This window comes from Pan paniscus, chromosome 18 (genome assembly GCF_029289425.2).
Source record: "Pan paniscus chromosome 18, NHGRI_mPanPan1-v2.0_pri, whole genome shotgun sequence".
In the NCBI taxonomy this organism is placed as follows: domain Eukaryota; kingdom Metazoa; phylum Chordata; class Mammalia; order Primates; family Hominidae; genus Pan; species Pan paniscus.
In genome coordinates this window covers 69,840,567-69,854,027 of record NC_073267.2, presented here as the reverse complement: position 1 = coordinate 69,854,027, position 13,461 = coordinate 69,840,567, and the positions used below count along the sequence as shown (strand labels likewise).

General features: G+C 56.0%; 4 protein-coding genes across 4 annotated transcripts; all 4 read left to right on the top strand.

Annotated features, from left to right (window-relative positions):
* The first annotated feature begins 1,691 nt into the window (after window positions 1–1,691).
* Window positions 1,692–3,781, top strand: LOC117976244 (putative UPF0607 protein ENSP00000381418). Its single transcript, XM_055099191.2, has one exon. The coding sequence runs from the start codon at window positions 1,769–1,771 to the stop codon at window positions 3,017–3,019; it is 1,251 nt and encodes a 416-aa protein (XP_054955166.1). The 5' UTR covers window positions 1,692–1,768; the 3' UTR covers window positions 3,020–3,781.
* A 1,602-nt stretch (window positions 3,782–5,383) lies between these two features.
* Window positions 5,384–6,409, top strand: LOC134729352 (putative UPF0607 protein ENSP00000381418). Its single transcript, XM_063597956.1, has one exon. The coding sequence runs from the start codon at window positions 5,384–5,386 to the stop codon at window positions 6,407–6,409; it is 1,026 nt and encodes a 341-aa protein (XP_063454026.1).
* A 2,364-nt stretch (window positions 6,410–8,773) lies between these two features.
* Window positions 8,774–9,799, top strand: LOC134729360 (putative UPF0607 protein ENSP00000381418). Its single transcript, XM_063598014.1, has one exon. It carries the CDS (start codon window positions 8,774–8,776, stop codon window positions 9,797–9,799), a length of 1,026 nt encoding a protein of 341 aa, XP_063454084.1.
* Window positions 9,800–12,163: 2,364 nt separating this feature from the next.
* LOC117976239 (putative UPF0607 protein ENSP00000381418) lies at window positions 12,164–13,189 on the top strand. Its single transcript, XM_034940337.2, has one exon. The coding sequence runs from the start codon at window positions 12,164–12,166 to the stop codon at window positions 13,187–13,189; it is 1,026 nt and encodes a 341-aa protein (XP_034796228.2).
* Window positions 13,190–13,461: the final 272 nt, after the last annotated feature.

Below are 13,461 nucleotides of genomic sequence, written 5' to 3'. Positions count from 1 at the left end.
GAATTATGTACCATCCAATTGTTACGATATGCTGCATTATTTAGAATGTATCTCACAGGGGCTAGCTTTCCATGAGTGCATATTGATTTCATGTCCATTTAGCTATAGACTGAGATGCAACTATAAGGAAATCTAAGTGATGTTGGTTAAGGATTTTAAACATATGCTCAGCTTCCGAGAGCTAATCAACCTTGCCAGGAGAATGCTGAAAAACCTGGATGTGCCTCCACTTGGTGCTAGCATGCTCATGATGTGGCAACTCCTCTATCCTAGGTATAAAGTGGCAACTCTTCAATCGTGGGTATAAGGCAGGATAATGTAAAATGGATATAATGAAAGAATCATGAGATCAAAGTTCTTTTTTTTTTAAATTTCTTGCCTTTTAATAATATCTTTGAATATAGATGGTTTCAATTCTCCAATAACAAGATGTAGAGTGGCCAGATGGTTTTTCATACATGTTTCCCTAGTCCAGACACCCAAGAGTATGTCCCTCTCTTGGGCATAAGAAATCCTAGAGTTATATTTAGGGCATCATGTATGGTGAATAGTTGACCGAGCTGGCATGCTCACAGTGACCAAATTATGTTTGTCATATTTTAATCCAATACATTGATCTACTATGAATTTGTAAATAATGTATTTGCTTTCTAGACACATTCCGGGAAGACCAGAGAAACTGACTTTTATCCATATGGAATAATCCACTGGCAAATTTCTTTTAGGACAGACCAAAGCTGATCTAGAACATAATCTTTACATACTTGGATCCTTCCAATCAGACGAGAAAGAACATCTGGGGTGAAAGGCTCCATTAGAAGAGCAATGTGGGATGGTGCTGTGCTGACAACTGGTAGTTCCTGCCCTGCATCTTTGTAGAGGACTGGAGCCCAGAGCATGCCATGGTCGACTCGTATGTTGAAGTGAAGACCTCCTTCGAGGTGTGCATGTGCTTATTACAGATATGCCACGGTGCTAAGTACCCCAGGACTACAGAAAAAAGTAAGAAGAGATGCTGTATCCATGATCCTGAGGCACACAGGCCAGAGTGCCCGCTGTGGAATCGCACAGCCCAGGTTCAAAGCCTGGCTGGGCCATGATCACCTGAATGACCTGAGGAATGCTCTCAGGCAAACTTGTAAAAAGTGGAGACACGGCCTGCCAGGGAGGCATGTGGTAAGAGGTGCATCCAGTCAGGTCAGGGCACCGCGTCCTCTCTTTGGAAAACTGCGGAGCGAGGCTGGTGGCCCTGGTGGCCAAGGCAGCCATGGAGAAGGCAGGCCTGGCTCCAGGCAGCACAGAGGCACTGGAGAGCCTGGCGGGATCTGGCTGGTCCTGCGCTCTGCTTCCAGGTTCTGGCCCTGTAACCCGGGGGACAGGGCCGGCCAAGACAGGGCCACTGGGTGCCAGCCAGCACCTGGGCCAGGTGCCAGGCGGAAGCGCTCTGGCAGATCAGCCCCGCACCCCCAACAGCCCCACAGGGGGCCCATCCAGGGCCACACACCTGCCCCCAGGAGCAGGACGTCCCTGAGGCTAGAGTCCAGGGGAACCGGTGGAAGGGTCTCACCCTTTGCCCTTTGACTCCTCTTGTAGGCACCCTCGCTGGGCTCCTAAGCACTCCTCCACACCCTAGCTCTGTCACCAGCCCCATAGTGATATCATAAGCTCCCAGATGCCCAGTGTGCACCCGGCCACAGAGAAGTGGGTGACTTAGGAGTATCCTCTCCGCTTCTCACCCTTAGTTTCGTCTGTGCACAACTCGCTCAAAATGGGCAACTCACTAAGCGTATTTTGTTCCTGGTTCCGCCGCAGGTCCTGGCCATGCCATCGGCCACCTGCTCGTCTTGTCCGTGAGGCCTTCCCAGCCGGCCGGGCTCACCCCGCGGCTCCTGCACCTGTGCCTGCCCAGGGAATCTGGGGCCGTTACCCACTCCTCTTCAACCGTCAGCGACATCTTGGGCCTTCTTTTCCAGTCAGGTGGGATGGCGCCCCTATGAGGCTGTGTCTTATCCCTCGGAACACGGGCACCCCACAGAGGGTCCTGCCTCCTGTGGTCTGGAGCCCCCCCTCGAGGAAGAAACCTGTGCTTTCTGCTCGCAACTCCATGATGTTTGGACACCTCAGGCCCCCGAGGATCCCTCGTCTCAGAGGCAAGTTTAACCTTCAACTTCGTTCATTAGATGAGCAGGTGATCCCAGCCAGGCTCCCGAAGACGGAGATGAGGGCAGAAGAGCCCAAAGAAGCAACGGAGGTGAAAGACCAGGTAGAGACCCAGGGGCAGGAGGACAATAAAAGGGGCCCCTGTAGCAATGGGGAAGCAGCCTCCACCTCTAGGCCCCTGGAGACTCAGGGAAACCTCACTTCCTCCTGGTACAATCCCAGGCCCTTGGAGGGAAATGTCCACCTCAAGAGCCTGACAGAAAACAACCAGACTGACAAGGCCCAGGTGCATGCAGTGAGTTTCTACTCCAAGGGCCATGGAGTCGCCAGTTCACACAGCCCTGCTGGAGGCATCCTTCCCTTTGGGAAGCCTGACCCACTTCCAACAGTGCTCCCTGCCCCAGTTCCGGGCTGCTCCCTGTGGCCAGAGAAGGGGGCCTTGAAGGTGCTGGGTAAAGACCACCTGCCCAGCTCTCCAGGCTTGCTGATGGTGGGGGAGGACATGCAGCCCAAGGATCCTGCAGCTCTTGGACCAAGTAGGTCTTCTCCACCCAGAGCTGCCGGCCACAGTTCCCGCAAAAGAAAACTGTCGGGGCCACCGCTGCAGCTGCAACCGACCCCTCCCCTGCAACTGAGGTGGGATAGAGACGAGGGGCCCCCACCGGCTAAGCTTCCATGTCTATCTCCTGAGGCACTGTTGGTGGGTCAGGCTTCCCAAAGAGAAGGACGCCTCCAGCAGGGCAACATGCGTAAGAACGTGAGGGTGCCAAGTAGAACATCAAAATTCAGGAGACTAAGAGAGCTGCTTAGGAGGAGAAAGAAGAGACGGCAGGGCAGGCGTGGTGGCCCACGCCTGTAATCCAGCACTTTGGGAGGCCCAGGCGGGCGGATCAGGAGGTCAAGAGATTGAGACCTGAGGAGCATCTCTGCCTGCACCATCTGGGAAGTGAGGAGCGCCTCTGCCTGGCTGCCGTCCTGTCTGCGAAGCGAGGAGTGCCTCTGCCCGGCCCCCTTACACTCTGGGAAGTGAGGAGCGCTTCTGCCTGGCCACGGCCCTGTCTGGGAAGTGAGGAGTGCCTCTACCCAGCTGCCCACCATCTGGGAATTGAGAAGGAGCACCGCCTCTGCCCGGCCTCCACCCCATCTGGGAAGTGACGAGCACCTCTGCCCGGCCGCCTCACGGTATGGGAAGTCAGGAGCGCCTCTGCCCAGCCGCCCTGTCTGGGAAGTAAGGAGCGCCTCTGCCTCGCCGCCGTCCCGTCTGCGAAGTGAGGCGTGCCTCTGCCCGGCCTCCCCACCGTCTGGGAAATGAGGAGCGCCTCTGCCCGGCCACCGTCCCATCTGGGAAGTGAGGAGCGCTTCTGCCCAGCCACCGCCCTGTCTGGAAAGTGAGGAGCACCTCTGCCCGGCCCCCTCACCCTTTGTAAGGGAGGAGTGCCTCTGCCCAGCCCCTGCACCATCTGGGAAGTGAGGAGCGCCTCTGCCCGGCCCCCTCACCATCTGGGAAGTGAGGAGCGTCTCTGCCCAGCCGCTGTGCAACCTTCCACGTGTGAAGTGACAGCCTTGTGTGTGATCTTTCTGCCCTCCCCAAGTTTGCATTTTCGACATTAAAGTTTACTTTTTAATTAAAAAAAAGGAGATCGAGATCATTCTGGCCAACATGGTGAAACTCTGTCTCTACTAAAAATACAAAAATTAGGCGGGCATGGTGGCTTGTGCCTGTAGTCCCAGCTACTCGGGAGGCTGAGGCAGGAGAATGGCTTTAACCCGGGAGGTGGAGGTTGCAGTGAGCCGAGATCGCACCACTGCACTCCAGCCTGGTGACAGAGCAAGACTCCGTCCTGAAACGATGTTGTAATTGAGAGCAGGATGGTCTTTTGGGACAGGAGGAACAAGAGGTTCTGGTTACCACTCTTCAATCAGTTCTTCTTTTTCCTTGACTGTAAGATCAGATCGTTCTTGTAATTTGTAAGTCTTAGAGAAAAGAAGTCTGATTATCCAGAGTATGAGAATCCCTTCCAAAATAAGATGGTAAGCAGGAGCCTCGTAAAGCGCCTGTACCATCTCCACCAGAACCCACTGCTGCGTGGCGGTCGCCATAGTTAGCCGCTTCCTTCCCGAGGTCAAAGTTCTAATTAAACTTTGTAGCTAATGATAAAATGAATAGCTGATGAGAAAAAAAGGGAGCTACCAGATCAGAAAGTATTTGAATTTATGATGTGACTGTGTATATACTGATGTCAGAAGTGTGGATGAAGTGAGGGGGTAAAGGATTGAATGCAGAAAGAAACCGCAGGACCCTTTTAACAGGTTAGAGCCAGAAAGATCTAGCATTCATTTTGAAAAAGTGACACGTCTCACATAGTATACATGCTATGAAACATTGTATAATGTATTATATTAGTAACTGCACCATTATTTCTCACATATATTAGATATGCTAGGATTATTTTCATGTATTATATGAAGCTTAGTGGCCCTTGAGGCCACGGCAGCCATGGAGAAGGCAGGCCTGGCTCCAGGCAGCACAGAGGCACTGGAGAGCCTGGCGGGATCTGGCTGGTCCTGCGCTCTGCTTCCAGGTTCTGGCCCTGTAACCCGGGGGACAGGGCCGGCCAAGACAGGGCCACTGGGTGCCAGCCAGCACCTGGGCCAGGTGCCAGGCGGAAGCGCTCTGGCAGATCAGCCCCGCACCCCCAACAGCCCCACAGGGGGCCCATCCAGGGCCACACACCTGCCCCCAGGAGCAGGACGTCCCTGAGGCTAGAGTCCAGGGGAACCGGTGGAAGGGTCTCACCCTTTGCCCTTTGACTCCTCTTGTAGGCACCCTCGCTGGGCTCCTAAGCACTCCTCCACACCCTAGCTCTGTCACCAGCCCCATAGTGATATCATAAGCTCCCAGACGCCCAGTGTGCACCCGGCCACAGAGAAGTGGGTGACTTAGGAGTATCCTCTCCGCTTCTCACCCTTAGTTTCGTCTGTGCACAACTCGCTCAAAATGGGCAACTCACTAAGCGTATTTTGTTCCTGGTTCCGCCGCAGGTCCTGGCCATGCCATCGGCCACCTGCTCGTCTTGTCCGTGAGGCCTTCCCAGCCGGCCGGGCTCACCCCGCGGCTCCTGCACCTGTGCCTGCCCAGGGAATCTGGGGCCGTTACCCACTCCTCTTCAACCGTCAGCGACATCTTGGGCCTTCTTTTCCAGTCAGGTGGGATGGTGCCCCTATGAGGCTGTGTCTTATCCCTCGGAACACGGGCACCCCACAGAGGGTCCTGCCTCCTGTGGTCTGGAGCCCCCCCTCGAGGAAGAAACCTGTGCTTTCTGCTCGCAACTCCATGATGTTTGGACACCTCAGGCCCCCGAGGATCCCTCGTCTCAGAGGCAAGTTTAACCTTCAACTTCGTTCATTAGATGAGCAGGTGATCCCAGCCAGGCTCCCGAAGACGGAGATGAGGGCAGAAGAGCCCAAAGAAGCAACGGAGGTGAAAGACCAGGTAGAGACCCAGGGGCAGGAGGACAATAAAAGGGGCCCCTGTAGCAATGGGGAAGCAGCCTCCACCTCTAGGCCCCTGGAGACTCAGGGAAACCTCACTTCCTCCTGGTACAATCCCAGGCCCTTGGAGGGAAATGTCCACCTCAAGAGCCTGACAGAAAACAACCAGACTGACAAGGCCCAGGTGCATGCAGTGAGTTTCTACTCCAAGGGCCATGGAGTCGCCAGTTCACACAGCCCTGCTGGAGGCATCCTTCCCTTTGGGAAGCCTGACCCACTTCCAACAGTGCTCCCTGCCCCAGTTCCGGGCTGCTCCCTGTGGCCAGAGAAGGGGGCCTTGAAGGTGCTGGGTAAAGACCACCTGCCCAGCTCTCCAGGCTTGCTGATGGTGGGGGAGGACATGCAGCCCAAGGATCCTGCAGCTCTTGGACCAAGTAGGTCTTCTCCACCCAGAGCTGCCGGCCACAGTTCCCGCAAAAGAAAACTGTCGGGGCCACCGCTGCAGCTGCAACCGACCCCTCCCCTGCAACTGAGGTGGGATAGAGACGAGGGGCCCCCACCGGCTAAGCTTCCATGTCTATCTCCTGAGGCACTGTTGGTGGGTCAGGCTTCCCAAAGAGAAGGACGCCTCCAGCAGGGCAACATGAGTAAGAACGTGAGGGTGCCAAGTAGAACATCAAAATTCAGGAGACTAAGAGAGCTGCTTAGGAGGAGAAAGAAGAGACGGCAGGGCAGGCGTGGTGGCCCACGCCTGTAATCCAGCACTTTGGGAGGCCCAGGCAGGCGGATCAGGAGGTCAAGAGATTGAGACCTGAGGAGCATCTCTGCCTGCACCATCTGGGAAGTGAGGAGCGCCTCTGCCTGGCTGCCGTCCTGTCTGCGAAGCGAGGAGTGCCTCTGCCCGGCCCCCTTACACTCTGGGAAGTGAGGAGCGCTTCTGCCTGGCCACGGCCCTGTCTGGGAAGTGAGGAGTGCCTCTACCCAGCTGCCCACCATCTGGGAATTGAGAAGGAGCACCGCCTCTGCCCGGCCTCCACCCCATCTGGGAAGTGACGAGCACCTCTGCCCGGCCGCCTCACGGTATGGGAAGTCAGGAGCGCCTCTGCCCAGCCGCCCTGTCTGGGAAGTAAGGAGCGCCTCTGCCTCGCCGCCGTCCCGTCTGCGAAGTGAGGCGTGCCTCTGCCCGGCCTCCCCACCGTCTGGGAAATGAGGAGCGCCTCTGCCCGGCCACCGTCCCATCTGGGAAGTGAGGAGCGCTTCTGCCCAGCCACCGCCCTGTCTGGAAAGTGAGGAGCACCTCTGCCCGGCCCCCTCACCCTTTGTAAGGGAGGAGTGCCTCTGCCCAGCCCCTGCACCATCTGGGAAGTGAGGAGCGCCTCTGCCCGGCCCCCTCACCATCTGGGAAGTGAGGAGCGTCTCTGCCCAGCCGCTGTGCAACCTTCCACGTGTGAAGTGACAGCCTTGTGTGTGATCTTTCTGCCCTCCCCAAGTTTGCATTTTCGACATTAAAGTTTACTTTTTAATTAAAAAAAAGGAGATCGAGATCATTCTGGCCAACATGGTGAAACTCTGTCTCTACTAAAAATACAAAAATTAGGCGGGCATGGTGGCTTGTGCCTGTAGTCCCAGCTACTCGGGAGGCTGAGGCAGGAGAATGGCTTTAACCCGGGAGGTGGAGGTTGCAGTGAGCCGAGATCGCACCACTGCACTCCAGCCTGGTGACAGAGCAAGACTCCGTCCTGAAACGATGTTGTAATTGAGAGCAGGATGGTCTTTTGGGACAGGAGGAACAAGAGGTTCTGGTTACCACTCTTCAATCAGTTCTTCTTTTTCCTTGACTGTAAGATCAGATCGTTCTTGTAATTTGTAAGTCTTAGAGAAAAGAAGTCTGATTATCCAGAGTATGAGAATCCCTTCCAAAATAAGATGGTAAGCAGGAGCCTCGTAAAGCGCCTGTACCATCTCCACCAGAACCCACTGCTGCGTGGCGGTCGCCATAGTTAGCCGCTTCCTTCCCGAGGTCAAAGTTCTAATTAAACTTTGTAGCTAATGATAAAATGAATAGCTGATGAGAAAAAAAGGGAGCTACCAGATCAGAAAGTATTTGAATTTATGATGTGACTGTGTATATACTGATGTCAGAAGTGTGGATGAAGTGAGGGGGTAAAGGATTGAATGCAGAAAGAAACCGCAGGACCCTTTTAACAGGTTAGAGCCAGAAAGATCTAGCATTCATTTTGAAAAAGTGACACGTCTCACATAGTATACATGCTATGAAACATTGTATAATGTATTATATTAGTAACTGCACCATTATTTCTCACATATATTAGATATGCTAGGATTATTTTCATGTATTATATGAAGCTTAGTGGCCCTTGAGGCCACGGCAGCCATGGAGAAGGCAGGCCTGGCTCCAGGCAGCACAGAGGCACTGGAGAGCCTGGCGGGATCTGGCTGGTCCTGCGCTCTGCTTCCAGGTTCTGGCCCTGTAACCCGGGGGACAGGGCCGGCCAAGACAGGGCCACTGGGTGCCAGCCAGCACCTGGGCCAGGTGCCAGGCGGAAGCGCTCTGGCAGATCAGCCCCACACCCCCAACAGCCCCACAGGGGGCCCATCCAGGGCCACACACCTGCCCCCAGGAGCAGGACGTCCCTGAGGCTAGAGTCCAGGGGAACCGGTGGAAGGGTCTCACCCTTTGCCCTTTGACTCCTCTTGTAGGCACCCTCGCTGGGCTCCTAAGCACTCCTCCACACCCTAGCTCTGTCACCAGCCCCATAGTGATATCATAAGCTCCCAGATGCCCAGTGTGCACCCGGCCACAGAGAAGTGGGTGACTTAGGAGTATCCTCTCCGCTTCTCACCCTTAGTTTCGTCTGTGCACAACTCGCTCAAAATGGGCAACTCACTAAGCGTATTTTGTTCCTGGTTCCGCCGCAGGTCCTGGCCATGCCATCGGCCACCTGCTCGTCTTGTCCGTGAGGCCTTCCCAGCCGGCCGGGCTCACCCCGCGGCTCCTGCACCTGTGCCTGCCCAGGGAATCTGGGGCCGTTACCCACTCCTCTTCAACCGTCAGCGACATCTTGGGCCTTCTTTTCCAGTCAGGTGGGATGGTGCCCCTATGAGGCTGTGTCTTATCCCTCGGAACACGGGCACCCCACAGAGGGTCCTGCCTCCTGTGGTCTGGAGCCCCCCCTCGAGGAAGAAACCTGTGCTTTCTGCTCGCAACTCCATGATGTTTGGACACCTCAGGCCCCCGAGGATCCCTCGTCTCAGAGGCAAGTTTAACCTTCAACTTCGTTCATTAGATGAGCAGGTGATCCCAGCCAGGCTCCCGAAGACGGAGATGAGGGCAGAAGAGCCCAAAGAAGCAACGGAGGTGAAAGACCAGGTAGAGACCCAGGGGCAGGAGGACAATAAAAGGGGCCCCTGTAGCAATGGGGAAGCAGCCTCCACCTCTAGGCCCCTGGAGACTCAGGGAAACCTCACTTCCTCCTGGTACAATCCCAGGCCCTTGGAGGGAAATGTCCACCTCAAGAGCCTGACAGAAAACAACCAGACTGACAAGGCCCAGGTGCATGCAGTGAGTTTCTACTCCAAGGGCCATGGAGTCGCCAGTTCACACAGCCCTGCTGGAGGCATCCTTCCCTTTGGGAAGCCTGACCCACTTCCAACAGTGCTCCCTGCCCCAGTTCCGGGCTGCTCCCTGTGGCCAGAGAAGGGGGCCTTGAAGGTGCTGGGTAAAGACCACCTGCCCAGCTCTCCAGGCTTGCTGATGGTGGGGGAGGACATGCAGCCCAAGGATCCTGCAGCTCTTGGACCAAGTAGGTCTTCTCCACCCAGAGCTGCCGGCCACAGTTCCCGCAAAAGAAAACTGTCGGGGCCACCGCTGCAGCTGCAACCGACCCCTCCCCTGCAACTGAGGTGGGATAGAGACGAGGGGCCCCCACCGGCTAAGCTTCCATGTCTATCTCCTGAGGCACTGTTGGTGGGTCAGGCTTCCCAAAGAGAAGGACGCCTCCAGCAGGGCAACATGAGTAAGAACGTGAGGGTGCCAAGTAGAACATCAAAATTCAGGAGACTAAGAGAGCTGCTTAGGAGGAGAAAGAAGAGACGGCAGGGCAGGCGTGGTGGCCCACGCCTGTAATCCAGCACTTTGGGAGGCCCAGGCAGGCGGATCAGGAGGTCAAGAGATTGAGACCTGAGGAGCATCTCTGCCTGCACCATCTGGGAAGTGAGGAGCGCCTCTGCCTGGCTGCCGTCCTGTCTGCGAAGCGAGGAGTGCCTCTGCCCGGCCCCCTTACACTCTGGGAAGTGAGGAGCGCTTCTGCCTGGCCACGGCCCTGTCTGGGAAGTGAGGAGTGCCTCTACCCAGCTGCCCACCATCTGGGAATTGAGAAGGAGCACCGCCTCTGCCCGGCCTCCACCCCATCTGGGAAGTGACGAGCACCTCTGCCCGGCCGCCTCACGGTATGGGAAGTCAGGAGCGCCTCTGCCCAGCCGCCCTGTCTGGGAAGTAAGGAGCGCCTCTGCCTCGCCGCCGTCCCGTCTGCGAAGTGAGGCGTGCCTCTGCCCGGCCTCCCCACCGTCTGGGAAATGAGGAGCGCCTCTGCCCGGCCACCGTCCCATCTGGGAAGTGAGGAGCGCTTCTGCCCAGCCACCGCCCTGTCTGGAAAGTGAGGAGCACCTCTGCCCGGCCCCCTCACCCTTTGTAAGGGAGGAGTGCCTCTGCCCAGCCCCTGCACCATCTGGGAAGTGAGGAGCGCCTCTGCCCGGCCCCCTCACCATCTGGGAAGTGAGGAGCGTCTCTGCCCAGCCGCTGTGCAACCTTCCACGTGTGAAGTGACAGCCTTGTGTGTGATCTTTCTGCCCTCCCCAAGTTTGCATTTTCGACATTAAAGTTTACTTTTTAATTAAAAAAAAGGAGATCGAGATCATTCTGGCCAACATGGTGAAACTCTGTCTCTACTAAAAATACAAAAATTAGGCGGGCATGGTGGCTTGTGCCTGTAGTCCCAGCTACTCGGGAGGCTGAGGCAGGAGAATGGCTTTAACCCGGGAGGTGGAGGTTGCAGTGAGCCGAGATCGCACCACTGCACTCCAGCCTGGTGACAGAGCAAGACTCCATCCTGAAACGATGTTGTAATTGAGAGCAGGATGGTCTTTTGGGACAGGAGGAACAAGAGGTTCTGGTTACCACTCTTCAATCAGTTCTTCTTTTTCCTTGACTGTAAGATCAGATCGTTCTTGTAATTTGTAAGTCTTAGAGAAAAGAAGTCTGATTATCCAGAGTATGAGAATCCCTTCCAAAATAAGATGGTAAGCAGGAGCCTCGTAAAGCGCCTGTACCATCTACACCAGAACCCACTGCTGCGTGGCGGTCGCCATAGTTAGCCGCTTCCTTCCCGAGGTCAAAGTTCTAATTAAACTTTGTAGCTAATGATAAAATGAATAGCTGATGAGAAAAAAAGGGAGCTACCAGATCAGAAAGTATTTGAATTTATGATGTGACTGTGTATATACTGACGTCAGAAGTGTGGATGAAGTGAGGGGGTAAAGGATTGAATGCAGAAAGAAACCGCAGGACCCTTTTAACAGGTTAGAGCCAGAAAGATCTAGCATTCATTTTGAAAAAGTGACACGTCTCACATAGTATACATGCTATGAAACATTGTATAATGTATTATATTAGTAACTGCACCATTATTTCTCACATATATTAGATATGCTAGGATTATTTTCATGTATTATATGAAGCTTAGTGGCCCTTGAGGCCACGGCAGCCATGGAGAAGGCAGGCCTGGCTCCAGGCAGCACAGAGGCACTGGAGAGCCTGGCGGGATCTGGCTGGTCCTGCGCTCTGCTTCCAGGTTCTGGCCCTGTAACCCGGGGGACAGGGCCGGCCAAGACAGGGCCACTGGGTGCCAGCCAGCACCTGGGCCAGGTGCCAGGCGGAAGCGCTCTGGCAGATCAGCCCCACACCCCCAACAGCCCCACAGGGGGCCCATCCAGGGCCACACACCTGCCCCCAGGAGCAGGACGTCCCTGAGGCTAGAGTCCAGGGGAACCGGTGGAAGGGTCTCACCCTTTGCCCTTTGACTCCTCTTGTAGGCACCCTCGCTGGGCTCCTAAGCACTCCTCCACACCCTAGCTCTGTCACCAGCCCCATAGTGATATCATAAGCTCCCAGATGCCCAGTGTGCACCCGGCCACAGAGAAGTGGGTGACTTAGGAGTATCCTCTCCGCTTCTCACCCTTAGTTTCGTCTGTGCACAACTCGCTCAAAATGGGCAACTCACTAAGCGTATTTTGTTCCTGGTTCCGCCGCAGGTCCTGGCCATGCCATCGGCCACCTGCTCGTCTTGTCCGTGAGGCCTTCCCAGCCGGCCGGGCTCACCCCGCGGCTCCTGCACCTGTGCCTGCCCAGGGAATCTGGGGCCGTTACCCACTCCTCTTCAACCGTCAGCGACATCTTGGGCCTTCTTTTCCAGTCAGGTGGGATGGTGCCCCTATGAGGCTGTGTCTTATCCCTCGGAACACGGGCACCCCACAGAGGGTCCTGCCTCCTGTGGTCTGGAGCCCCCCCTCGAGGAAGAAACCTGTGCTTTCTGCTCGCAACTCCATGATGTTTGGACACCTCAGGCCCCCGAGGATCCCTCGTCTCAGAGGCAAGTTTAACCTTCAACTTCGTTCATTAGATGAGCAGGTGATCCCAGCCAGGCTCCCGAAGACGGAGATGAGGGCAGAAGAGCCCAAAGAAGCAACGGAGGTGAAAGACCAGGTAGAGACCCAGGGGCAGGAGGACAATAAAAGGGGCCCCTGTAGCAATGGGGAAGCAGCCTCCACCTCTAGGCCCCTGGAGACTCAGGGAAACCTCACTTCCTCCTGGTACAATCCCAGGCCCTTGGAGGGAAATGTCCACCTCAAGAGCCTGACAGAAAACAACCAGACTGACAAGGCCCAGGTGCATGCAGTGAGTTTCTACTCCAAGGGCCATGGAGTCGCCAGTTCACACAGCCCTGCTGGAGGCATCCTTCCCTTTGGGAAGCCTGACCCACTTCCAACAGTGCTCCCTGCCCCAGTTCCGGGCTGCTCCCTGTGGCCAGAGAAGGGGGCCTTGAAGGTGCTGGGTAAAGACCACCTGCCCAGCTCTCCAGGCTTGCTGATGGTGGGGGAGGACATGCAGCCCAAGGATCCTGCAGCTCTTGGACCAAGTAGGTCTTCTCCACCCAGAGCTGCCGGCCACAGTTCCCGCAAAAGAAAACTGTCGGGGCCACCGCTGCAGCTGCGACCGACCCCTCCCCTGCAACTGAGGTGGGATAGAGACGAGGGGCCCCCACCGGCTAAGCTTCCATGTCTATCTCCTGAGGCACTGTTGGTGGGTCAGGCTTCCCAAAGAGAAGGACGCCTCCAGCAGGGCAACATGCGTAAGAACGTGAGGGTGCCAAGTAGAACATCAAAATTCAGGAGACTAAGAGAGCTGCTTAGGAGGAGACAGAAGAGACGGCAGGGCAGGCGTGGTGGCCCACGCCTGTAATCCAGCACTTTGGGAGGCCCAGGCAGGCGGATCAGGAGGTCAAGAGATTGAGACCTGAGGAGCATCTCTGCCTGCACCATCTGGGAAGTGAGGAGCGCCTCTGCCTGGCTGCCGTCCTGTCTGCGAAGCGAGGAGTGCCTCTGCCCGGCCCCCTTACACTCTGGGAAGTGAGGAGCGCTTCTGCCTGGCCACGGCCCTGTCTGGGAAGTGAGGAGTGCCTCTACCCAGCTGCCCACCATCTGGGAATTGAGAAGGAGCACCGCCTCTGCCCG

What these genes read in the sequence shown, in the direction of transcription:
- LOC117976239 (XM_034940337.2), top strand. Translation starts at nt 12,164, where the DNA reads ATGAGGCTGTGTCTTATCCCTCGGAACACGGGCACCCCACAGAGGGTC.
- LOC117976244 (XM_055099191.2), top strand. Translation starts at nt 1,769, where the DNA reads ATGGGCAACTCACTAAGCGTATTTTGTTCCTGGTTCCGCCGCAGGTCC.
- LOC134729360 (XM_063598014.1), top strand. Translation starts at nt 8,774, where the DNA reads ATGAGGCTGTGTCTTATCCCTCGGAACACGGGCACCCCACAGAGGGTC.
- LOC134729352 (XM_063597956.1), top strand. Translation starts at nt 5,384, where the DNA reads ATGAGGCTGTGTCTTATCCCTCGGAACACGGGCACCCCACAGAGGGTC.